This window comes from Apis florea, unplaced genomic scaffold (assembly GCF_048593485.1).
Source record: "Apis florea isolate Af1SG1 unplaced genomic scaffold, ASM4859348v1 contig_3517_pilon, whole genome shotgun sequence".
NCBI lineage: Eukaryota > Metazoa > Arthropoda > Insecta > Hymenoptera > Apidae > Apis > Apis florea.
Window position 1 is genome coordinate 562,084 of NW_028256778.1, and position 26,480 is coordinate 588,563.

Here is a 26,480-nt window from a genome sequence, read left to right on the forward strand (position 1 = left end):
TCAGACGATATTACTTTACCTCGCTTCAGAGACCTATTAATCCACGTCTATGAGAGATACGTTTCATTCACAAGCGACGAGTGTAAAATCCAAGTTTGAACGAGTTTCAGACACGTATCCGGTTTTGATGTCTTTTCGCAAGAGCAACTAAATAATTTAGCGGATGTACGCGAGTTTCTTCGTGGCGAATGTAAACGTCTAATTCATCGTGTCGTAAAACGCGTCGTTCACCAGAGCGAGAAGTCAACGCGCGTTCAACCGGTTCAACACATTTGTTTCGTGATAATTATTTATCTGCTCATTAAATTTCAAGCGTTTACGCTCTCGAGTATAACCAAGTTATCATATGGAGAGAGAGAGAGAGAGAGAGAGAGAGAGACAGAGACAGAGACAGAGACGAGAGAGAGAGAGAGAGAGAGAGAGAGAGAGAGAGAGAGAGAGAGAGAGATAAAGAGTTTTTTTTCTTCTTTTTCGTTTTTTTTTTTTTTTAGGAATGAATTGTACGTTGAGCATGAAAATGAAGTTTGCAAAAAAAATAAAGCGAGAACGCACACGAAACACTTTGGAAGAACTTTCGTTCTCGCGTAAAACAAGCGTCTCTTATAAACCGGAGAGTAATTACACCACGGGTCTGGTTGAAAAAGTAATTTTAACGAGCCGTAAACCTGTATAGGCACGCGATCGTTATTATATGGCGGATTAAAAAATTCAATGTGTGAGCCACGCTAAATATAGACATCGTTCTTCTCCTCAGCTATGACGTTATATAGTCCCACGAATATAGTATTCGCCTATGTCTATGAACGGTGTGCAAAATGATATATAAATCGACACAACGTATCGCGATTCTTGTTATCTAAACGTAAACTTTTTCCTTGTACAACGCGACAATCCAGTTATCAGAGAGCTTCGAAAGAAGAATATCTTTCTTCCTTTTCAAACAACGAGATCGTGAAGGGGACAATTTTATGCGAATAAAAAAAAAAAAAAATGCGAAAAATAAAGAAAACAGAAATCGATGTTAGAATACATTTGCAAGACAATAAAGGGAAAATACCTGGTCGAATGATCGACGAATGATCCACCGTCGAGGAGTCTGAGCTTGGCGAACAGCACTGCGTTCACAAATGGCACCGCGGTGAGCTCCTCGAGGTCCACCTCCACTGAGAATTTGTACTTCTTCTTCTTCATCATGAAGGCCATCTCACTAAGACCGAGACACTTCACTTTGACCGCGACTCGCTTACTCGTGGATAAAATGGAGAACGTCCGCGATTCTCCAGTTTCTTACTTGAAAATCCTCGACGATTCCTTGGAGCGGAGAACGTGGCACACGGTAGACGGGGCGCGCGAGCAAAGCGGAAATTGTGCACTAAATGAGACCATTTAACGTGGCTCTTTCGCAGACTGGCCGCTACTGCTATTTTCACTAATTACGTTTACCAAAATATATCTTAACGTTTTCTATCCCGCTACAAAAAAAGGCAGTTCCACGATCCTCCTCTTTCTCTTCCTTTCTCTTTTCAATTCAAATCGTCGATCCCTTTTTCTTTTATATATATATATATATATTTGTATATATATTGATTCGTTTTAGAGCTTGGTCAATTTCGAGGGACGAAGCTGAACACTTGAAGCCGGCTGGGCGGATCTTGTTCGAAGCTTCAGCGACATCCCTGCTCACTCTGTCTCGCTTTCTCACACGGACGTGGCGATCCTTTATTCGATGCCGACGCTCAGAAACGGCAATTATTCGTGCACGCCATCCTCGTCGTCGAGACTGCAAATTAAACAGAAATTGAGTATCTTATTGATAACAAAAAGTAGGAGGAATCGTAAACCGCACGACTGTAACACGTGTTCGGCTGTGTTTAACGATATACGTCGAAGGGGGATAATTCGAGAGTCATAAATCTGGAAACTTTTATGACGGAACTATAAAAAAAAAAAAGGACAGTCTGGTCTGTTGTTTGCTTCTGGAATTCTTTGAGAATAGACACGTGCTTGGTTAATGTCGATTCTAAAGTTGTTGCGTATAGTTCGGATTATTTCTCGTTTAACGCCTCGAGTGCTGATGAAAATTATATAACGATATATCCTTGCTATAAATTATGACAATTTTTCAAGAAAGTATAATATTGAAATGATGTTAAATATTCATGCATATTAATCACGAAAAAAAAAAGTTGTATACAAAAAGTTATAATTAGAATTGCCAATTCTTATGCAAATGTAAAATATATTCCAAGTTAGTGTATCGTGTATCGTAATTTGTTCGATGATATACATAAAAATCCATTTTTCCAAAGTCATAAATTGGATTTTTTTAAATTAGTTACACGATTAAATTTGCTTCAATGTCACATCACGCTATTTTTTAAAAGTTATTATTAACTGTTATACCGTTTCCCTTTTCCTCTCCCTTTTACTTCTCTGTTCATTCCTACCGCAATATTTAAATATTGAATCAACTGTGTCTTCTTGTTACGAAAGATCTATTTATTACACGATACCTATTTCGCTCGATATACGATAAGTCATTCGCGTGCAAAATATGCAAAACGGGCGTAACGCGTAAAATACATATTTGCAGAAAAATCCGCAATCTAATCATAACCTAAGCGACATATTTACCAACGACATGGGCGACAAACGACCTATCGGTAAAAGAGCGAACTAACAGGAGCGAAAAGCAACATGGAACAAATACATAGTAGCGTTCGCGGGTGAACGTTCGCGAACGAATGTCACTGAACCTTTATCGACATTTTCAATAGGCACGTTCACGCGACTTCGAAACCTATAGCAGAATCGACGGACGGCCAGTCGTCGACGTTGGACGTTAGACATGCATCGCTCTGCACAACGGCAATTGTTTTGAAAACGCTAATTGCGGCTGGGAAACGCGAGCAAGCGAAAATGAACTCGCTCTTCCTGGAGTCGAGTTACAAGCTGCGAAGTAGGTGACCGCAGCCCTCCAGTTGCTCGAGGCGAGAGACCGAGTTGCGAGCTTCTACATCGCTACGAATAATTAACGGCCCTCGATGACTCTTTCGTCAATCGTTCCGACCATTCACACTGCGCACACTACGTATGCGCAACTGTACGTTATTATAAAAGAGCTAAAGAACGTTAAGATACTATCGTACGTACATTTGAGGATAAAGCTAGAGAAAAAATAGAAAGATGTATTTTAATAATTTTTATTTTTTTATAATAAATTTTTTTCAATAAAATATTCATTTTTTACACGAATATTAAATATTATTTGTAATTATTTTGTGAAAAGATTATATTTAATAAACTCATAAAATTGTGATAATTGAAATTGTATCGTTCTTATTATGAATCTTTTTTAACTACTCTCGAGTGTATTTTTTTTTTTTGCAGATGCTTATCTAGCAAAAAATCGAAGGCAAATTTTAAGGAAATATTTTTACCAATTATCATATCTTTTAATTTTATTTATTCAAAGATATTGTTAAAATGAACATTTTTATTTATTTTATTTCTATTTTGTATTCAAAATATATTTTAATTTTATTTTTCATGGAAACCTGTTTGATACGTCAATAATATAAATTTAAAATGTAAAAATCTAATCTTCTCAAATTAAAATTACAGACACTTTTATTCTAAGGTTTTTAATTATTTGTCAATCTATAAATCAAAGCAATAAATTTCTTAGATACGCGCTACAATTTGCTATGATAAATATGTATAGATAATTCAAAGATAAGTGATTACGAATGAAAATAGTGCTTTCAAGATATGCTGTGAAAACTTACGAGCATGGAAACTCATTGAACTGTCTAAGTAATAATTGATTCGAGAGAAACAATAACTATTATGAGTGAATGAAACTTTGTACGCAGACTCATAGTTTGTTAATGAAGAGTGAAAAGCAAGTTTAACATGATTTACCGAAATCAAATTTCCGTGAAACAAGCAACCTTGAACAGATTGAAAATGAAAATATAGGATTTATAAAATATGTAGCAAATGTAGCATGAATATATTAAAATATTTATATACTTAAAAAAAAAGTGCGGTTTTAATTTAGAACGATAAGATAAGAACTACGTGTAGTTTTGAAATCTCAAACTTCTAGAGTCTCCTTTCTTTGATTGTTTGTGCCTTCTTGTTATCATTATAATAAATAGGCTTCCACGTAACTGTGGCGAAATGCTTTGATTGTCGTTTAACAAAAGATAAGAAATAATTTTTAATTTATCATCGATAAAAAGAAAAAACAATTAATGTTTCTTAGATTATAAATTATTCTCTAATAATCACAAAAATCTATACTCTTGTTTGTTTATTGTAAAAATTTTCTGTGAAATTTAATCTTAATCTTAATCTAAATAAAAAAATATGATAAAAAAAATTCTTTTTTCGCTTTTAATTCATCATATCATTAAATGGAAAGAACGAAATTTATCCGACAATATTAAATATAAAAAAAAAGAATCAGATTTTCTGTTATAACTACTATGACAAACTATAAAAAAATAGATCTCATATTTAAAGAATCTTGCATTAATTCAGTTTTGATTATCTATCCGTAAATATTGTTCGAACAGATACAATTCTCTAAAATACTTTCTAATTATGATAATGCAATATGATTCTAGATATAAAGTTATGAATTACGGCTGAATCGTTTAATTTCATAATCACATGCAACCGCTATTACTATGAATATATAATTATCGAAAGCGAAAAAGAATTCACGAATCTTCTCGAAATCTAATTCACGTTATTTGACCTACCTGTCTGATTTTCCATGCATTAAAAATTAAAAGCATTAAAAACACGGTTACTCGTATTTCCACTTAGTTTATTTAAATAAATTGTCCGTCATGTGACACTAACTAATAAACTCCGTTTATAATAAGAGGTGCACACACGATTAAGAATACTAGACGAATGTGTTCTGTCCCGAATAACCTTGCAATGAGTATGCGAAAAAAAGCGCGAAACAAACGATAATCGTGTACATACCGAAATTATTTCGGCTACTTTCAGGTCTAGAATGAAAAACGGTTAGAAACACTATATAAATAATCGAAATATTATGATATTTTAGAATTAATATTGTTTTTTCTAAAGATAAAATTATTCGAAAATAAATAAACGATATATTATTTTCGCCAATTACTATAATAAATCAAGAGTTAACTACCATTTTTAAATTTCGCGATACATAATTTGTAACAAGACAACAAGAGTATTCCATCACCTGTCAAATAATATCTGTGATAGAACATAACGTTGTAATGTATATATAGTCCGTATTTTTTCAATACAAACAACTATATTATATATAAACTGATCTACTGAATATTGTATACAACATTTCTTCGATATATTTACAAATTTTGAAATACTCATAACGTGTACTTTATTGAAAGAAGAAATGAGAGACAACAATTCGATACTTCAGAAATCGTCTCATGATGGCAGGTGCAGAACAGTTTCTGTCTTTATAACCTCTCTTTTCATCTCGCCGATGACGACCTAATAAATTTACAGATTTTTCTCGCGGATTTATTCAATTCTACAATATATAGAAACAAAAAAGATCCTGATGCTAATGAAAGCATGATAAACCGCAAAATTATCAATGATATGCGACGCCCGTTCCAGAAAAGAAGCAAAAAAAAAGTCATTAGCTCTGAATTGTACTCACTTGTCTTCGACTTATTCCTGTTTTTATTGATTCTAGCCGACTTCGCACATTCTTACACTTTTCATGATTACAAATTCACTCCTCGAAAAACCACGAAATTACGAGTCTCAGTACGAGAACCCGATAATTTTTACAGACAAAAAATTTTCCTCACATCCGACGGAACGGAGGTCGTCTGTGAACTGACGCGTCTTGACTCCAGTTTGTTCACCAGCGTTACAGCACCACCTATCGTTAACTCTATAAACTATATTCATGCGAATATTCTATTGGTTCTAAGTTAATTCACTATAAACAAGATACCTTTCCTGATTGGTTATATCTAAATATCCAAAAGAATTTCCGGCACGCTTTTGCACTATTCTGTCGCTAACATCAAATAATTTCCGTTTTTTCGATAATAACGAACAATATTCTCTCCAATTAGAAGAAACATTTAGAAAGAAAACAATTTGATTTCTAAATTTAAATATTATACAATATTATAAGCTAATATTATTAATTATTTTAGAAATTAATATTAAAAACATTATTTTTATATGAAAAAATTCCTTAAATTTGTAACATTTATTTTATTATTTAAATAATAAAATATTACATATTATCTCATATAATAACAAATATTTTAATACAGTTATATTAAATTTTATATATTACATATTTAATTTATTTACTTAATTAAGATAAAATTATTTATAAGATAAAAATATTTTAATTATATATAAATGTAATATAAAAAAAACTATATAAATTATGCCATTTAGTTAGTAATTATAACGTTTAGTAATTTTTATGAACATGCTTCTTTTTATTATTATTATATTTTTAGAATGCTCGTAAATAAAATAATTATAATAAAAAATTTTATATTTATATCGGATTTATATTTGTATAAAATTTTTCACGATATATAAAAATTTACTGATGGAATAAAAAATATAAGTGTTCTTTTTATGATTACATAATATGAAAAAAATAGATGTAATTAAGAAAATAATCTTAATCTACATAAGCAGAAAGCAACTAAAGTTGGTTCGAAGTTGTTGCGCGCTTTAAGATGATTTGCTCGTAATTCATTGTAACAAAGCAGACTTCCGGGGCCTTAGTACTCGAATGGCTGACGCCAAAGTTGCCTTTTCTGTCAAACAAAATTATTTCTGACGCGAGTGAAATCATGTAAATGTTCATCGATACTGTTGAAAAATTATTTAAATGTGGGTACATCGATGCGTGGATTGTGGAATTGGGGTGTGTCCATAGTTTTAATCAACAATAACGCAAGAAGAGACACCGGTGTCTCTTCAAATTTTGGATCCATCGAGAGGATAATCCGTATTCTTTGCTAGGGGTACGAATAAAAGCAAACAACTAAAAGTGTTCACCAGCGAAAACCAAGGAATAAGTCTACTTAAGAATGCAATTCAGATGATCCGAAATACTTGACAGCCAAATCGACATTATGAATTCGAGTTAGTGTGCTTTTAGTGATGTCGTATCAAACTTTATATGCGCGAAGCTTGTTTTGTTCGTTTCCTATCTTGATTTAGTGAATTATTTTGTTCGTATTCAATTGAATTGTGTTGATAAATTGAGATAGACGCTTAATTATTAGAGAATTCTGTTACAAGTACAAATTCTTTTTACCCACTTCGATTGTTTGCATTGAATTTATCGTTGAAATGATATTCCTGGTTATAGAAAAAATAAAAATTGAATTAAATGCATTTGAGAAAGATAGTGAATAAAGTGCAATCATATGTGGGAAATATATTTTTTTGCTTGTTTCATTTCATTCTATAAATAGAATGCATATTGTATATCTTCTATATACAGTAAATATGCAATTAGTTTTATCTTTAAATTTATTATGTAGTTGTGATCACAATTGAATTCATATATTTTTGTTTTCTTTTTAATCTTTATAATATAATTATTTATTAAATTTTAAAATATATACATATATATATATACACACACACACATACATATACATTATACATACATATATATATACATATATATATATATATATATATATATATATCAAATTTTTACATAAAAATACAAGAGTATAAGAATACATTGAGTAATAATTATCTAATTTTTCACATTATTCTTCATCATGACAAAATAATAATATTATGTATTATATTATAGACATAGTTATGGAGGATAGTATGAGTGTTAAATCAATGGAATCAGTGGCAACAAGTGATGAATATGAATTTGTAAATGACAGAGGTAATGGAAAACATCAACAAGCATTGATTGAACAACCAATGCTAAAAATTGCCAATAACGGCAATTTTGAAGATCTGCAAAATAATCTTCGTGAGGTTTGCATATATTTATATTATTTATGAATAAAAAATATTAATCTATTTAATCTATTTTTTTTTTTACTGTATATCAATTATTATCTGAGTGTTTAATAAAAACTAGGTATTAACAGAAGATTCAAAAATGGAAAGCAATGAATATAAAATTGTAAGCAGTGCACAACAAACTCAACCAAAATCTAAAAAAGTAGGCCAAAGTAAGTTTTATGATGTAAGTTCTTGTATGGTTGCATCTGAAAAGCAAGATATCATGAAACCAGAAGATTATATTGATGAAGGTACAAATTATTATTTCCTTATGTTAATCATAAAAAATATTTTATATATCTTGTATTATATAATTTATTATATTTTAGAAATAAATTCCTTAGCTCATGTTCAACAAGAATGCACTATTTTTAATGGTGTAACTTATTTGGGATCAGCAACAATAAATGCACCAAAATCAGAATGTGAAATACAACGTAATATGAATATATTAAATGCAGAACAATCTCTTAATTTGGGAATTAAAGTATCTGTTTCTGTGCCTAGTAGTTCTCAAGGCTCCGTTGTGTATGTATAATTAACAAAAATTATATTGAATTTTTCATTTTATGTTATATTATATATATGTTATATGTTATTATATGTTATATTCATCTAACAGATTATATGATGCTGCTACTCAACAACCAATGGCACATTATGAAGTACAACGAATTTTGTTTTATGCACGTGGTGAAAGTATTGGTCCATGTGCAGCATGTTTTGCTTTTACATGGTCACATGGAGATACATTGGAATCTGCAATTTATCAGTGTCATGTTTTTCGATGTGATATACCAGAAGCAGTATGTTCAATCTTTATAAAATAACATTATATAATCATATAATAAGTCAAAATATATTAATCTTATTATTCATTGTAGGTAGGACAAGTTTCTGCTTGCTTTTCCAAAGCTTTTCATAGAATACCACGGTCAATGACTAGTTCTTTAACAGGAAGTGATTTCAATGGTTTTAATATTGGAACTGAAAAAACTAATTCTCGGGTATTTATTTTCGAAGTAACAATGGAAATAAAAGAAGAAGATGGCAAAGGAGGTTTCAGTATAGTTCCTAAGGACAGAAATTGCTTCAAACTTCGAAGTAATGTAGCTAAACAAGTGTGTTTAAGTATTCAGCAAGTTTCTAGCAAAGAAGGAGGAATTACTCTTGAAGTTGAGAGATGTTTTGGAGTTCTCGTTAGTCCTGGTCGCAACGTTAAACATAGTGATATGCGCTTACTGGAAATGGTAAAATTAAATATATAAGAATTAAATATTCATAATTTAATTATATGTTTACTCTTCCAGTAATAAAATTAAATTATTGTTTAGCAAGTCAATGCTGGTCCACTAATTCAAGACAAACAATGTTATAATATATTTGGACATTGGGATCCTGCAGATCCAGCCTTAGAAACTCTTAATATTGAAACTCCAAGAGAAGAAAAAATTTATATGACAGTTGCTGTTGATTTAGTAATACGTGGTATTCGAGAACCTGTTAGATTTATAATAGAAACATTAGTTAAAGTATTTCCACAAAATGAAAGATTTTGGTATTTTAATAAACGAAATCTTGTACAACAATTTTATCTTAATTCAAAAGAAGTAAGATATTATTTAAAACATTAGTTTTTTTACTTAATTGTTCAATCATTTCAGTATAAATTTTATAAACATATACTATTATTTTTAGATAATATCCGGAGATGGAACAGAAGTTCACTATGAAGTACAAAGTATAGAAACTTCAGGAGAACTAGACAGAAACAGATTAAATCTTGCTCTTAATTTAGCATCACTGATAAGATCTCCTTCTTTAACTAGTATTGACACACTTACACCCAAAGAAGAAATAGATTCAGGTTTAAAAAAAATTTGTATTTTATTTAAAAGAAAAAATAAGAAATATATTGATTATATCTTTATATTAATAGATGGCGATGAACCAATGTTAAGTGGTACAGGTGAAGTATCAAAAGATTGTTCTGCTGATGAACTAGCTAATTGGGCAGAAGTACTTGATAGTTGGCAAATAAATGAACAACGTCCAAAACTTCTTATAAAACTTACAAAACAAGGTATTCCTGAAGCTTTACGCGGTGAAGTTTGGCAACGTTTAAGTAATTGCGATAATTCACAAGAAATGATGGATAGATATAGGACTTTAATTACTAAGGTATGTAAAAATAATATGTGAAAAATTGTATTTCATATTGTATCCATAGGAAATTGTATTATATTGTATTTAATACATAATATAATTTATAGGAAAGCAGTTGTGAGAGCGTTATTTTAAGAGATATTAATAGAACATTTCCTGCCCATGACTTTTTCAAAGAAACAGGTGGTTTAGGACAAGATTCTTTGTACAGAATAAGTAAAGCATATGCGGTGTATGATGAAGAAGTGGGATATTGTCAAGGACTCAGTTTTTTAGTTGCTAGTTTATTGCTTCACGTAAGTAGTTGACATAAAATGATTAATATTTATAAAAAATATATTTACTTGTATGATAGTAATTTATTATGGTATGTAATGACAAAAAAAAACATTAGGTATTTTTTGTAGATGCCGGAAGAACAAGCTTTTTGTGTTCTGGTTAAATTAATGTATGATTATGGTCTAAGAGATTTATATAAGGATAGATTTGATAATCTTCATATGAGATTTTATCAGCTTAATAGATTAATAGAGGTTTGTAATACATTTTAGTTAATTAAATGGAATTATACAATATTTCTTACTTGCAATTATTACTAATTTTTTAGGATCAGCTGCCAGAATTATATAAACATTTTTGCGATCGCGGTGTAGAAACACATATGTTCGCTGCACAATGGTTTTTAACTCTGTTCACAGCTAGATTTCCATTATACCTTGTTTTCCATATTTTGGATGTATTCCTTTTACAGGGACTTGATACATTATTCCAAGTTGCTCTTGCATTATTAATGGTAAATATCTATTTTTAATTCATAAAATATTATAAAATAAAATATTCTATAAAATTTGTAAAACATATGACTAATGATTTCACTTATATTTATATAGTTATGCAAAAAGGAATTACTCCAATTAGATTTTGAAAGTATATTAAAATACTTTAGAGTGCATTTACCTAAACGTTGTCGAAACGAAGAAATATCGCGTTATGTCATGAAGTTAGCTTGTTCTGTTACCTTGAAGAAATTGAAGAAATATGAAGCGGAATTTATGACATTAAAAGGTAATTTTATATTTTATGTTTAAATTACATAAATACTGAATAGTATTGATACATCTAAAAATAATGTAAAATATAATATTGTTTTGTGCGCATGTACAGTCTGCATAAAATTTTTTGTTATATCGAAGCTTTATATGTTCGGCTTCGTTGCCATATTCTAAAATTCAGGTATAAAAATTAATTATAATATTTAAATACGCACTATATTGACTACAATCAAGTATAAAATATAAGTAAAAATCAAAATAATATATGTTTTTACTAGTCATAACTTTTAAGAAAAATGGCAGCATTCTATTGGCTGTTAAATGAAGAAAAATATATGTCACATTATATATTACACTAATTTCTTTTTTTATATAAAATAATATTCTTTATGTTTACATAATTTCGTGCTTATTATTATACCAAAGCATAAACTATGTCCACTTATAGTATATCTAGTTTTTTAACGAAATTCAATAAATAGTGAATAAAATGTTTGTAAAAATATTTGATATATACAATGTAATTCGAGTTTTTGAAAAAATATAAAATAAACGAATCGTGAATGCTATAAAATTCTTAATATTGTGCGGAACGATAAGAATTATATAGCAAAATGTATTAAAAAAAAATATGAAATGATCAATGGAGAATTTATGAGATTTTTTTTTGTAAATAAATATTTCTCGTATTTTTAAATAGATTTTTTATTTTTGCATATTAGTTTACTGAATCTTCTATAATTCATTGAACATATTATTTATCAAATTTAATGAGTCGCAAGCTGTGTACATGTGCTGATAAAACATGAATTAAAAGATAATTGTGCAATGAAATTTCAACCAGTTGATGAATCATGAAATAGATATATATATATATATATATACACATATATATATGTATATATATATGTACATGTATAAATATGTTTTATCTTTCTTCATTATTCGATGTTATATTTTTCAAATAAACAATATTATTTTTTATAATTAATTTCAAGTTTTTTCAAATTCATTGAACTGGCTGAAATATTATAGCTATTATATTATAGTGCAAGATAAATATTTTTTGTTGTATGTTTAATGAAGCAAATTACTAGCATTAATTGTTATAGACAAAAATATTGTCTATAATATTGTCTAAAAATTGTATTTATTTTTTCATTGAATTATTTATGTTATAATATCTGAAAGCTTTTATAATTTCGTGTTGTTTATAATAATATTTCTTCGTGCTTATTCAGCCATACTGCTTTGTATACTGTCTTGTGTATGAATTTTTATAAAAAATTATTTATTTTTTCATACCAGAAATAAATCGTCCATTTAGAATAGCGTTTTTAATTTTGTCAATTCACCTATGTATACCCTGCTCCTTACATTTTTAGTTTCATTTGTTCAATTGAAATTGCATGAAATATATTATAATCATGAAAATATAAATTCATAACTTTATAATTTTTTGCATTCAATATTCGATAAAATTTATATAAAATTGAAAAGAAATTATATTCTGAAAAAATTTTTATCCAATTTTTTAGAATACTAATAATATAATATTCAAAAAACATTAGCAAGAATTTGTATACAAAGTTGTTAGGGCTTATAATATATATAATGTATATAATAATATAGAAATGTATTATTGAAAATAATTATTATTACAGCAGATATAAATTAATAAAATAATATTATATAAAATAATATTAAGATTCTAAAAAATTAAGTTATTTTAGATTCATTAATAATATCTTTATATCTTTACACTTACTATTTTTATTATAATTTATTTTATATATATATTAAAGTTTTAAATGTTATATTTATACATTTATAAGGTATATGCAAGCAAGAAACATTTACAGCTGTGTCTGCAATTCAAAATTAGTTGTGATATGTTCTGGACAGAAAATATAACAGAACATTGATATCTGTGCTTTTATAAGATATCATACGTCGACCAATTACATTGAAATCATTTATTTTCAGTATTTCACTGTTGGAATCATGAGTCATAATATAAACGCATTGATAGAGAGTAAGATCATATTTATAAGCTTTTTATATAATAACAATTAAATATATTTTTCTCCATTTTAGAAAATTAATAAATCATGTAAATATTTTAATGATAAAATATAAAAAATATATTTTATATTTTATTATATTTTAGTTATTATAAAGAATTTGAAAGATGCATATTTTAATATATAATACTTTTATATTATATAGAAGCACAAGAAAATGCCGATGAATATAGTAATGAAGTGGAACAATTACGAGGTACAGTAGCGCGAAATGAAGAGGAAAAACAGAGATTAGAAGCTGAATTGATTCAAGTCAAAGAAATGTTGCAACGAGAAGTAGCAAGAGCAGATGCGGAGAGTCGACGAAGTAATATTATTATTGCCGAATATAAGCAGGTATATATATATATATATATATATATATTATATTTATTATATAATTTAATTAATTTTATTAACGTTTATTATGAATATAATATTTATTTCAGATTTGTCAACGTTTAGAAGATGATTATAATGCTGCAAAGACGACACTTAGTGAATTACGAGTGAGTAAAAAATATATTTTTATTAAATTTTTGCGATATTTATAATATAATAACATTTTGTAATGAAATTTATTTATAGTCGAAAGTTTCAAAATGTGAAAAGTGTAAAAATTGCATAATGGATTCATCTAATATATTGGCAGACATTGCACATCCTTTAGAGAATCGAATAGATCCTATGTTACATAGAGTACAAGAAAGAGTACGAGAATTAGAATTGGAATTGGCTCAAACAAAACTGGCTCATGTCGAAGCGGAATGTAGAAATCAAGTAAGCATACTGTTTATAATTTTAGGTATTTCTTAGAATTAAATTCACGAAACTAGGAAACTAATACGTCTTATAGGACTTAACGCATCAATTACATGCAACCGCTTCCGAACTTCAAGCAGCAAGAAATAGCTGGCCATGGCTTAGTAAGACATTATCAAGCATAAAAGAAGCGGCAAATAAAAGAGAAGTAATAACTCCTTCATTAATGAAAGATTTGAGACGAGACAGTGCACCTGGAGGTGAAATGCATCATTTAATACATTCCCGTAATCGTGAGACTCGAGATAATCTCAAAGAAATTGTGTGATTCAGTAAGTACTAGAATTGAAATATAATAAAGTAACGATAGAAAAAAAGAGAAAATTAATTATAATATAATATTAGACATTTATTAAAATAAAATTTTTTTAAGTAGGCGAAATTTTGGAAGAAGAGTTCATATTATGTGGAGAAGACCTATTTCAAATACAAATTCGAATACATAATGTACGTCCATAATTACATGTAGTATTCTACTTGATCTGTTTATCATACACTCAGTATATTTTACATCAGATTCTTCACGTGCACTATTAACCGCGTGCTTTTAGCGTGAGCAGCTTTACCCTACATCTTTGATATTAATCTTGAGATATTTCTTGTTATATTTGTTAATTATTTTAGTATACTCATTTTTCAATTTAGTTTATAAATTTTCAACATTATTTGAAATTTAATTTCTATATTTTAATAAGAAATTTCACATGAAATTAAAATCTTATATTAAATGATAGAGCATGCCTGGAGATGCAAAAAAAATTTACAATAGATGTTAGCGATAAGTTCACTACGTTTTTTATGAAACTAGTCTAAGATGTGGAAAATAGGAGTACTATAGAATTTACTGTATATAAATAGCACTCTCAGGCTACTAACAAATATAACAGACTATAAAAATCAGAGATTCTACATTTAGTAAGTTGAATCATGTGAAGCAGATAATATCTGCAATTTCATTTACTTTTTGTACGTATTTATTATCGTGACATTCCAAAATCACACATGTGCGTTTTTTTATTAAAATTTTATTTTAACTGAAACATCAAGCATTCTTGATTAAAAAATATTTATGACATCTATTAACATATGCGCTTTCACAGTTAACTTTAAAACGCAATAAAATAGATGAAAAGAAATATTTAACATAATTTTTATATATAATTCATTTCAATTGATATTAGATGCAAAATATTATTGCAAAATTTTTTATGATATTAACAGTTGGACAACATAACGTAAAATATTAAAGTAGATACAATATTTTTGCAATATAAAATATTTTTCACTTATGTTATTTTCTTTCTTTTTTCTTTAAATAGTTTAATTACATAAGTTTATAATTTATAAACGACACATATATGCGTGACGTTTAAAGATATATTTATTTACTATTTACCCTTTTTTTTTCGACAAAGTCTATACATGTTAGACCTAAGGCCATAAATTATGTTAAGGCACTACTTGAAGTTAGGATTTAATCAGATATTTAATAAAAATTTATGTTATAATAAGATGGAATAATAAATATTTAAAAATGTTTATGAAAGAATACTTTAAATTGTAAATCTAGCTTTGTAATTAGTGCCATTTATTTGATGAAATGATTATAATTTATTTTGTATCTTTTATACTGAATTTATGTCAGTAATTAATATCGTGCCATTATCTTGCATCGTAAAGTTTACGGAAGAAATTGGTAACGATTTTTCCTTGCTTTTTTTTTAAATTGATGATAATCTAATTTGATTTAATTTTTATTAAAGTAAACATACACTAAAGTAAAATTTATAATCATTAGAAATTCATACAATAGTTAATAATCCTGCATCTTATATAAAAAAAAAGATATACTTTTTGTAAATACTACATAAAAACTATATATATATATATATATAGATAACCTACTAACAAGTCATGTAAAAATTTAAGTTACTACATATGTATCACAGTACACCTTGTAATGTCATTCCACTATTACTGAAATAAAGAAAGATATCATCTGTCTATTTCATAAGCGTTTTGTGATGTTAATAATTTATACCAAATAATAGTTTTTATTATTAGATAATTAATATATTGATAAAAACTATTTGTTTAGAAAATACATTTTATTTATTCAAAATAAAAATGGAATAATATGCCATTTCAATCTTAGGTAGATTTCAATATATAATAGAAAACATTATAAATTAACAAAGCATTTTATTATGTAGATGCAAATAGAAAAAAAAACATAACATAGTCATAAATTTTTCTAAACCATACATAGGTAAAATAGCGCATCACAAATTCTATTTACGTACTTAAACGATATGACGAGAAAGTTTTGAAAATTGTAAGAAAATATATATCTTTTTTAAATTCGATATCCTTAATATTTCAAATAGTAATAAGCAAATCTTATTAATATAATTGCATACAGATATATTAATACTGAGATTAAAGAATATTAACCCTTTAATAGATGGGATGAAAATACGAGCGTCTTGTAAAAAAAACAATAGAATAAGAAAAAATAAATTAAAAAAAAAATTCATTTTTTATTTACAAAAAAAAAGAAGATTTTTTTTTTCAGAAACTTATTGAAAATTTTTAATGATTTTATAATACTTCAGAATATCCACATATTAGTTTACATTTATAAACATATCCCAATACTAGCTTATTAATTATTAAAAAAAAAAACTTACAAATGATAAGAATATTCAAAAATAATTACCTTCAAAATTATAAATATTTTCAGACTTTTAAGCATATTGTGATATGTCAAATCATTTACATTTATTTCAATGATATCACGTGTCACCTATAATCCATTGTTCACTTCCACTATCGCTGTTGGAAGCATTTTCATTATCATTTTCAATATTTAGCGCATTTTCATTGGCGAAATTTATATTATCTCTCATTTCATTATTTTCTAAATCACTATTTTCTTCTGAAGTACTGTCAAAACCTTCGTCGCGTTCTATATTTATGTATCTTACATCATTATCTATTTACATAAAAGTTATTACATACCAATTCATTTTTATTTATATTAGAAATATGAATACAAGCAAATAATTACCTGCTACTCTGTTTGGAAATCTTAGTTCTCTATGATCTCTCATGTGTATTTCAACATCAATTGGATTGGCCATATTAAGTATTCTTAATAACCATATAGGAAAATCATTCTCTATAGCATAAATATCATTCTCGTTTTCAATATCATTTTCAAGTACTTCAATTAAGGGTTGCAAATCTTCCAAATCATTTAATTCCGCAGCTATCATATTATTACCTTCACCATCTCTATTATTATTTGCAAGATCACCGTTTTCAACTTCAATCACTTCGAGCATTCCGACTTCTGGTACTTCTGCTATACTTGGCGATTCGGATTCGGATATATGATCTTGCGCAATACTTGGTAAATCATATTCTGGTGTCATATCTTGAGCAGAAGCGGAATTTGGATATCCGGAATCTATTATTTCAGGAGACCAACTTTTTGGAGGTGTTTCTACAATTTCTGGAGAAGAAGATTTTAATTCAATGCTTTCTATTACTTCCACGATATTTGGATTTATATTCTTATATTTTGATTCAAGATTTTCTATGTTACATTCAGATCGTTCTTCACTTTTTAATACTGTAAATTGAATGTTTTTTTCATCTTCAATATGAAGACTAGATACTAAAGGAATATTTTCTAAATTAGTAATATCTTTGGCATGATTAGAAGATACTTCAGTATTATTTACATTTTTAATATTTTTTAAGTCATGATTATTATCTAATTCATCATTGTTATAAATATCTATTTGCGACTCAGATTTAATCATTAATTGATTTTTTAATGAAAATTGTGTATCACAATTTATTGATTGTATGTTATTTATATTTAGTATAGGAAGCTCTTTTTGTTCTTTTGCTATATTTTCTGTAATACAAGAATCTGGCCACTTATTTTGATCAAGTACTATAGAATTTACTGATGCAGTTGTCCTTTTTTTACTATTGTTACTATTCATAAAATTTGCTTCAAGCAATTCTTCTGCCATTTGTATATCATTATTTAATGTAGAAGCTATTGTCATTGCATTACTGTCAATAAATATATTTTGATTAGAATTATTTGTTGACTGGTTTTCATTTTTTATTTTCACATCAATTGGATACATAGATGTATCTTCATTATAGTTTTCTTTTATTGCATTTGAATAACTATCTGACATAGTAAATATATTTATATTTTTATTACTTTGTGAAAGTATCTTATTATTCTCTGATAAATTATTACTGCTATCATTAATTAATTGAGATTTCTGTGTGATATTTGAACTAGAATCATTTTTTTGTTCATCATAATCAAGAGATATTCGCTTTTTTCTCGTGTTATTCATTTTAATTTCAATTTTTGGTGAACTTGTAAATTGTGGTCGATTTTCTATTAAAACATTATTAGTAACGACTATATTATCTGATTCATCTTCTATTTTAGAATTACTTCTTGAGATCTTACTATTCTGTCTGTCATTTTGCACTTTACTTTGGTTAAAACAATTTGTACTTGTATTTGTGTTATTATCTAAGTATTCAATATCAGAATCTTTATTTTCTTTATATGATATATTTAAATATTTATTATGCAAATGATCATCAAAATTATATTCTAATGATTTATTATGTTTGGTATCATTTGTGTCTGTAATTGCGTCTATTGATACATTTACTTGTTCAAAAGAATTATTTAACATCCAATGATTACTCATACTTTGATTACACATACTATCATTTTTTAAATCCTGGTCCATTTTGATAGCGTGTAAAAGATATGGTTCGGGTGAAGTAGATGCTCGCGAAACGGACATATATACCGGAATATCTAATGTACGATTGAGTTTTTGTGCTGTACTTGACGTGGGATCATTCTGTGCGTCTGATACTATATAAAAAAATGAATCTTCTTTCACATCTTCAAATTTTCTTGTTAAAGAATTAGGATTCAATTCTGTTGATTCATTTAAATGTAATGGACTGGTATTATAAAACGAGTTGTTAAAATTATCTATATTAGATAATGGATTTAAATTTTCTTCATCATTAATTTCATTATCTCTTTCAAAAATTTCGGTATTTCTTATCGTTTCAGATTCGTTATTTAATAAAACATTTTCTTCATCAAAGAGATAGGTATTGTTATTAGGAATAGAATTATTTTGTGGAATAATAATACTTTCCTCATTCCAATTTTCATTGTTCCATATATCTGAAGATTCTTGTCTCAAAAATCCATTACAATTTATAGGTGGTCCAGCTTCTCCAGGCCAATCTTCATCTGAATAAAGATCAGAATGGTCATTAAATTGCGCTATTTCACTTAATACTGCACTATCATCAGAAAATGTTGAAATTGGCGGTACTAATACAACTGGTCCAGATTCATGATTTTCAACTGTCCAACCACCATCCTCTAAAATTGTTTGCAATGTATTTGTAGAAATATGAAATGATTTTAACATATTTATTAATACATTTAATGGAACTTCTTCCTCCATATCTTCATTTTGATAAGATAGATATCTAATATAATATGCAGCTTCATCAAGAATTTTTTCCTCATCTGAACGATTATCTATTCGAAATGGATATTCATATTTAACTATAGTTTTAAATAAATTTTCAATACCAATATTACAAAATTCTTTTTCACTAATACGATGAAAAACAGCCATTTGAGTACAACATCCTAGATGTTCTGAACCTTCTGGACCTCTACAAATTCCATCAAATGTTACAGAATAGTCAGGATATCTTAAAACAATATTATCAGCCCTATTAATAAAAATATATGTTAATATATCATATTATATATTATACATTATATAATAAAACTAGATTACAATTAATTTACAATAATTAAAAAGAAAATGATATTTTTACCAATTTTGAAATTGTTCTCTAGTCCATTCGAATTTATGATCAGGATGTCTAAATCCAGAAAAATTTGGAAACAGTACATTAAAATCTGCATTTGGTGTTGTTATTACTGCCAATTTTGGTTTAATATATCCAAAAATATTATAAGGTACATCCAACAAAATATCTGAATGCAAATGTTCAATCCTGAAGTGTCAAAATATTTATTATCATCATGAAAATAATAAGACTTATCTATTAAAAACATTATATTTAAAAATAATTAACTATATTAAATAATAACCCACAATTCTATGCAGATCACAGCATCTGCATTTTCTAATTTCTTGTCATTGTGAGTAACACTACCCTCACATATTTCAACTACAAGAGGTGTAGTCCTTGTATGTAAATATTCAGATACTAAGGGAGCACCTTTCTCTTTATAAGCTTCTAAAAGTGATCTATCAACATCCACACATAATATTTCTTCTACACCAGCTCTATTTTTTAGGTAAACCAAAAAATCAAGTTCTGCACATCCAAAATCAACAATCTATAAACAAAAAGAAAGACTACAATCATTTTATCATTAGAAGATTAAAATTAATTTGATAAAAGATAATTTAATAATAAAATAAAACTAAATAAATTTATATAATAATTATGAAATATAATGATTATTTAGTAAAACATTTATAACTAATATAAACCGAATATATATTCTATAAAAAAAAAATCTGTGTCTATGATATAAAATAAAAAAGCACTGTACCTTGCGTAATTTCCCTTGATATTTATCAATTACATCAGCTACAGCAATGTATCTTTGTAAATATGCTGGTGGAAAAAATTTGATAGATTTCTCTTCAAAATCCTGAGGTGCAGATGAATTTATCATTTTATAATTTCTTTCAGAAATCTTGAATTGTATATCCGTGTTAATCGTATCATCGTTTATGGCTTTTTGTTTTTTATTTCCGTAATTTTGATATACAAACTTGCTAAAAAAATAAAGAACGTGAAATAGTACAATGATCATGTCAATAACAAAAATCAACTTTATCACTATTAAATTTTATTAATACATCCCGGTTCACTTTCCGTTGTGCGTAATGTCAGCCATATTGTTTTGTTTTGAAGGTGGTTTATCTATTCTAAAGATAGATATTTGATTGGTTAGAATTATTTCAAAGGTAGCCAATACTGAAATAAAAAATATTCAGAATAAATTAAACTTTATTTTCAATTTATCATGGAGTTAAAAAAAAATATGAAACAAATATAAAATCATAAATTAATCATGAAAAAAAAATCAAAGTATTCTGTACTCATACAATTTAATATTATAATTATAAAAATTATTATTCAGTTTAATTTTCTAAGATAATAAAATCAGTTATGAAAAAATTCTTATTAAATTAAAAAGATTTTTAAAGTTACTTGTCTTTTATTTGTTTTTTATTTTGAAAGGAAAGGAATTTTTAAAAGGAATTTTTGTTCAAAATAATTGTAATTTCTTAACTTTCCTAATTTTCATTTTTTTTTTATATATTTTATTTAACATTAAAAAATGAAATTAATTGAATAAATTTGAAAAAAATATTGTATTATTTCTTTATTCCTTTTTCCTTTTTATTCGCGCGTATTTTAAAAATCAAATGCGCGTTTCGATTTCCGGTCGATGCGATTCTAACGGCATAAAAATGAAGCTTTTCATTATATATATATATATATCGCGGTAAATAAAAATGTTTGTATATTGATAACTTGTATATGATAACAAATAAATTTCAAATCAATATTATATTTTAGTTTTAATTATTCAATTATACTTTTTAATATTATTAATTTATAAATTTATTAATTTTATAAATAATTATTTTTAATATTAATAATTAAAAAAATAAAATTTTAAATTTCTCATAATTTCTTATAAAATTTATATAATATAGAATATAATATAATATATATAATCTTCTTTAAAATTTAAAAAGGAAAATGATTTACACATTAAATTGACATTATAATTTATTTAAGATTTAATAATTAATTAAAATAATGCGATAATTATTAATATTGGTAGCAGTTCACTAATTTTCTAAAAAAGCGATGGTATACACGTTACATCGTTTACATAAATTAAGATGACAGTCAACTTTCTTTATATACCATTTGTAACATTTGTATCAGTTTTGTATCCATAATTGTTTATGTGTATATCGGAACATTTGTAAACCAATATGAACGTCGATCTGTTAACATCATTCCGATTTCTCATTCCGATTTCTTTATTAGTAATAGACTTAAGTATATATTTTTATATATTTATATATTTATATGGTATATATATTTATAAGCGCGCAAATATATTATGCACGAGATCTCGCGGTAGCTGTTATGCAGCCTGCAGGAACATAAAACTTGATTCTCTATCGTTAAAATTTATTATTCTTGTTAACATGGCTATCTACATAATAAATCTTGCAGAATTTCGAAGAGCCTTGACTTAACGTTAAGATATTACATATGATAATATAATATATATATATATTTCATCTCATTTTATTTACAAAAGAAATGTCTCTGTATATTCTTTTCTAATAGAATATATTTTCTTTTTTTTTTTTTTCTCAAAATTGGGGATTGTCGATAGTTTTCTTATATTCTTTATTCCTTCCATTCGAGAACGTCAGATATAATATATATAAATTGGTCTCGAACGGAACGCGAAAATAGAAAACGTTTTTTATGTATTTTTTCTCTCTCTTTTTTTTCTTTTTTTTTTTTTTTTTTTTTTTTTTTTTTTTTAATATTACACAGGTACCCGCAAGAATAGTTTCTTTCACTTCGATAGAATAAGATATAGAAAGGTTAGACGATCGCCGCATACATGAGCGATAAATAAATAAAGTGTCGAGTTTGTCGCTGGTTCACGGTATAAAGAACGATCGAAAAATATTATGCTACGGAATAACTCGTTTTACGAATATATTTCTAATAGTTGAAAAGATTATTCGTAAATCTCGAAAAATAATCCGTGCTGCATTAGCCTTCGCAAATGCATCACGTATACATATTTATATAGATATTGATTATCTTCAGTTGATTAGATTAGATAATCTTTAAGATTATCTAAAGAAATCCATGCACCAGGCTAATCAAAACAATTGCAATAATAGAATAATATAGTCATCGAGTTAAAAATACTGATCGATATACTTTGAGTACCATGATTCTGTCACGCATTCAATACTTTTCAGTAACAATTTTCTAACTCGAATTACAATATCTCTGTCTTCAATGATATAAAATATCGATTATTCTAATTAACCTGGTGATAGAATCAGCGAGCGAATTCGCGCAACAACAAAATTACCTTAATAGAAAAAGTAGGTTAGAGTGGCACATTCATCGATACTGAATAAAGTGATAGAATGTTCGTTGAACATTATAACAAATATCGTCTGTCGTAAGATGTTCGAGAATATCGTATAAGTTTTGCATTTGATGCATCGAAAGCATATTTTCTGTTTATCGTTTCTGCGTATAAGCAACGTGTGTATGTATACAAATGGAGAATAATAACAAAATAAGCAAATATTGTATTATAAAAGAGCGATAGTACGAAGAATGATACTTAATCAATTTTTATAGAACGCGTAAAAAATTGAGCTGAGGCCAAATTCGATAATACGCACGCACACTTATGGTCTTCCCTTTGAAAGAACGTCCGACATTTTCTCGAATTCGATTAAACATTGCATCAATCGATAATCGACAGCACAATGTCCGTAATTGACGAAAGGGATCCATTTAAAGATAGAAATCTATATCATCGACGTGGATTGGCGAATGCGTGTCGCGACCTCTTATCGGGAAGAAAAAATAGTACAATGAGAAAGTTCACTCGGTTATACGGGTGCACATTTATCGACGTTTCTCGTCGGAAGAATAATTCGTAAATTACAGTGTTGTGGAAGATATCTCGTATTTTATCGTACAATCGAACCTTGATAACTCGAATCTCTGCGACTCAAAAAACATTCATAAGACTATAATTTCATTCTCTTCTTTGTGAAAACTTTTTTGTAAGTAGAAATATAAATTTCATACGAGTTGAATTGTTTTATCTTTGTAACTCGAATTCGGAGAAGTGCAGCCCCTGCAAGTAAAAATTTATTTCTGAAAGCGAAACTTTTATTATTATTACTTTCTACAACTCGTGATTACGTGTCACAACTTTTCAATAATCGACCATTCCATACTACTTTTGTTTTTTGTCCAATCTTTGCTCGTCTCTTTTTTAACTCGAAAATACTTGGATAAAATAAAATCTTTACAATTGAAAGATTTTACCTCCATGTTGAAATTCGAATTACCGAGATACAACCGTATAAAGATTGTACGCCATACAATTTGGCAACGCGAGTTCGTGGAAATATAATTTAAAATTTATGCGAAAGGAAAGACACGAAGAAAAGAGAGAGATAGAGAGAGAAAGAGAGAGCAATCTCGGCAAGATTCTTCTCAAATTTACGTACGAGTAGCAAATATTCTCGATTATCTTGTCCCATTTCCTTCTCCATTCTGCGAATCTTCTTATCGTCTCATAATCGCGATGATAATTATCAACTAGATAACTTTGTGTTTCATTACCATAAAATCATTTATATATATATCACAAGTGTTAAAATTGTCGACACGCAACAGCGTTAAGATTTCTAATTTAATTTTCGAGACACTACGGTAAATATCACATGGAGCGATGAGAATTTCAATGTAAATATAGAACGGCGATTGATTGGTTGTTCGCGCACGAATGACAATGAAGAACGTAATCGACCAATTGGATCGCCGTTTTCAAAAAATTTTTTAAAATATACTTTCAGAGGGCGTTAAAAGATTCAGGCGTAAGATTGATCCAGCGATATAGCGATTTTGTTCCCTTTTTCCACCCAATTTCTCAACCGTCCCCTCAGTTCTTCCAAGCTTTTCGATTTCGCCTTGTTTATCCTCTTGTACTTTACGTCTTTTGGCTTTGTGACTGATCTGTGATTGCTCATTACCCTGTTGTACGTGACCTGAAAGAAATACGAGATTCAGGGGTTGAAAACGATCCTCTGCTGTTTTGTCTGCTGTTTCACGTGTGAACCATTTGAAACACAAACTGATCAACTCCAATTCCTGAGAGAATTCTTTCTTTATTAGCAGAATTGGTCAGTTTCGTCACGTATGAAGTCGATCATTAATCAAAAACGAGCAGTTAATAGAAATAATGGAATGATTGGAGGTATTTGATAAATATCTATTTCATGTGTTAGATATATCTTCCAATAAATTAAATAAACAATTTGCATTGTTGCAGGATAGAACGGAAACAAAAGAAATCAAAAGTTGTATCTTGTAGATTTATTAGATAAGCAGTTTCTATAAAATTACTTTTACCGAAGTGCTGCAAGTTAATAATATCTTTTCTAATTAAATAATTCTATATAAAAACAATACTCGCAATATAAACCTATATAATTCAATGTAACTTTCTTTCTATCCATTTTCAAATCTTCTTCCATCCAAAATCACACATATATATATATAGAGATTGATCTCACACATACATCTACAATATATAAACACGCGTATACAGAGGAAAACACATCCGTAAAATAAAAAATTCTCGCGTAAAAATAATATATATCCAATCATTAATCACCAAGATTCACGTTGCGCCTCAACTCGAGCGAGGTTCTCGAGAAACGAAGTTGAGAACTGTGACGCTTATTATCGTGTGTACGCAAATAAACGAACACGAACAAGGAGGGAAGAAGGTTTAAAGAAGGACGGTTTAAGTAGAAAAGATCTGGTAGGTCTGTTCATACCGGGTAAAAAGAGCCTCCTTACCTGCGCCTGCTGACTTTCGTCCCTCGGCCTTTCGCTCGGCGGAGAATCCGCCTCTTGAGCAAGTCTCTCAAAACTGCCATACAAATCCTGAAGTCTGCCCTTCCCGTTTCCCAAATTTTTTGCCCGTCTCTCCTCGCACTCGGAATTCTCGGTCGACTCGGACGGCTCCTGATTGTTCTCGCTGTCGCCGTCCTCCTCGACCGAGTAAACGGTCTCCAAAATTTCCGGTCTCCTGAGGAACCCGTTGCATCGTCGCATCGACGAGTATTTGCTCGATGGCTCGACGGCGTCCGACACCGATCGAATCACCGTAACGTCGGTGATGTTTGAGCGGAACCTGCGGAGTGTTACTTCCCATAATTATTTAACCCAACTTCTCAATCTTGGGGAGGGGGGGGAGGGGAGAAACCAGGTGGTTTTCAAGTATTTTGAGGATGGAGCAAACCTTGAATCTCGCCGAAAGTTTTTTAACTTCTTCCAAAACTTTTCAATCTTCACTCACACACATTGA

At 28.2% G+C, this 26,480-nt stretch overlaps 4 protein-coding genes across 11 annotated transcripts in view; 1 reads left to right on the plus strand and 3 right to left on the minus strand.

The window, feature by feature from the left end:
• The window catches only part of LOC100869407 (uncharacterized), a 65,571-nt gene extending 59,679 nt beyond the window's left edge, over window positions 1–5,892 (minus strand). For 2 of the 3 annotated variants that reach the window (XM_086913953.1, XM_003698611.4), the window contains exons 1-2: window positions 5,693–5,892; window positions 1,058–1,780 (exon numbers count right to left, since the gene is read on the minus strand). In XM_086913953.1, coding sequence (XP_086770079.1) covers window positions 1,058–1,203 — 146 coding nt within the window. In that variant the 5' untranslated portion in view covers window positions 1,204–1,780; window positions 5,693–5,892. The remainder of the gene's footprint in view (window positions 1–1,057; window positions 1,781–5,692) is intronic. The other variant, XM_086913955.1, reaches the window with a different exon arrangement.
• An 888-nt stretch (window positions 5,893–6,780) lies between these two features.
• GAPcenA (GTPase activating protein and centrosome-associated) lies at window positions 6,781–16,167 on the plus strand. 3 transcript variants are annotated; one of them, XM_031919998.2, is made up of 18 exons: window positions 6,781–7,161; window positions 7,850–8,028; window positions 8,135–8,309; window positions 8,388–8,586; window positions 8,681–8,864; window positions 8,943–9,308; window positions 9,393–9,668; window positions 9,757–9,925; window positions 9,998–10,239; window positions 10,332–10,520; window positions 10,632–10,757; window positions 10,832–11,017; window positions 11,115–11,289; window positions 13,506–13,696; window positions 13,789–13,848; window positions 13,928–14,119; window positions 14,196–14,433; window positions 14,535–16,167. In XM_031919998.2, the coding sequence occupies exons 1-17, from the start codon at window positions 7,152–7,154 to the stop codon at window positions 14,427–14,429; spliced, it is 3,153 nt and encodes a 1,050-aa protein (XP_031775858.1). In that variant the 5' UTR covers window positions 6,781–7,151; the 3' UTR covers window positions 14,430–14,433; window positions 14,535–16,167. The 3 variants fall into 3 exon arrangements, with proteins under 3 accessions (XP_031775858.1, XP_003698657.1, XP_086770082.1); XM_003698609.3 differs by having other exon boundaries at window positions 14,538–16,167; XM_086913956.1 differs by having other exon boundaries at window positions 6,904–7,040.
• Window positions 16,168–16,346: 179 nt separating this feature from the next.
• On the minus strand, window positions 16,347–21,218 carry Hen1 (Hen1 methyltransferase). The gene is made up of 5 exons (XM_031919997.2): window positions 20,844–21,218; window positions 20,377–20,624; window positions 20,093–20,275; window positions 17,232–19,984; window positions 16,347–17,156 (listed from the first exon to the last, which is right to left on the minus strand). The coding sequence occupies exons 1-5, from the start codon at window positions 21,108–21,110 to the stop codon at window positions 16,957–16,959; spliced, it is 3,651 nt and encodes a 1,216-aa protein (XP_031775857.2). The 5' UTR covers window positions 21,111–21,218; the 3' UTR covers window positions 16,347–16,956.
• Window positions 21,219–22,086: 868 nt separating this feature from the next.
• LOC100868065 (uncharacterized) overlaps window positions 22,087–26,480 on the minus strand; it is a 114,741-nt gene continuing 110,347 nt past the window's right edge. For all 4 annotated transcript variants that reach the window (XM_086913961.1, XM_086913963.1, XM_012493675.3 and 1 more), the window contains 2 exons: window positions 25,970–26,306; window positions 22,087–25,152 (listed from right to left, as the gene is read on the minus strand). In XM_086913961.1, the coding sequence (XP_086770087.1) occupies window positions 24,976–25,152; window positions 25,970–26,306 (514 nt within the window). In that variant the 3' untranslated portion in view covers window positions 22,087–24,975. The remainder of the gene's footprint in view (window positions 25,153–25,969; window positions 26,307–26,480) is intronic.

Coding starts and splice junctions, on each gene's coding strand:
- GAPcenA (XM_031919998.2), top strand. Junction 10,521..10,631: donor TTGCTAGTTTATTGCTTCAC/GTAAGTAGTTGA, acceptor TATTTTTTGTAG/ATGCCGGAAGAACAAGCTTT. Junction 13,849..13,927: donor CGACACTTAGTGAATTACGA/GTGAGTAAAAAA, acceptor ATTTATTTATAG/TCGAAAGTTTCAAAATGTGA.
- Hen1 (XM_031919997.2), bottom strand. CDS start 21,110: ATGATCATTGTACTATTTCACGTTCTTTATTTTTTTAGCAAGTTTGTA. Junction 20,276..20,376: donor GCTGTGATCTGCATAGAATT/GTGGGTTATTAT, acceptor TTGACACTTCAG/GATTGAACATTTGCATTCAG. Junction 17,157..17,231: donor ATTTCCAAACAGAGTAGCAG/GTAATTATTTGC, acceptor TTATGTAAATAG/ATAATGATGTAAGATACATA.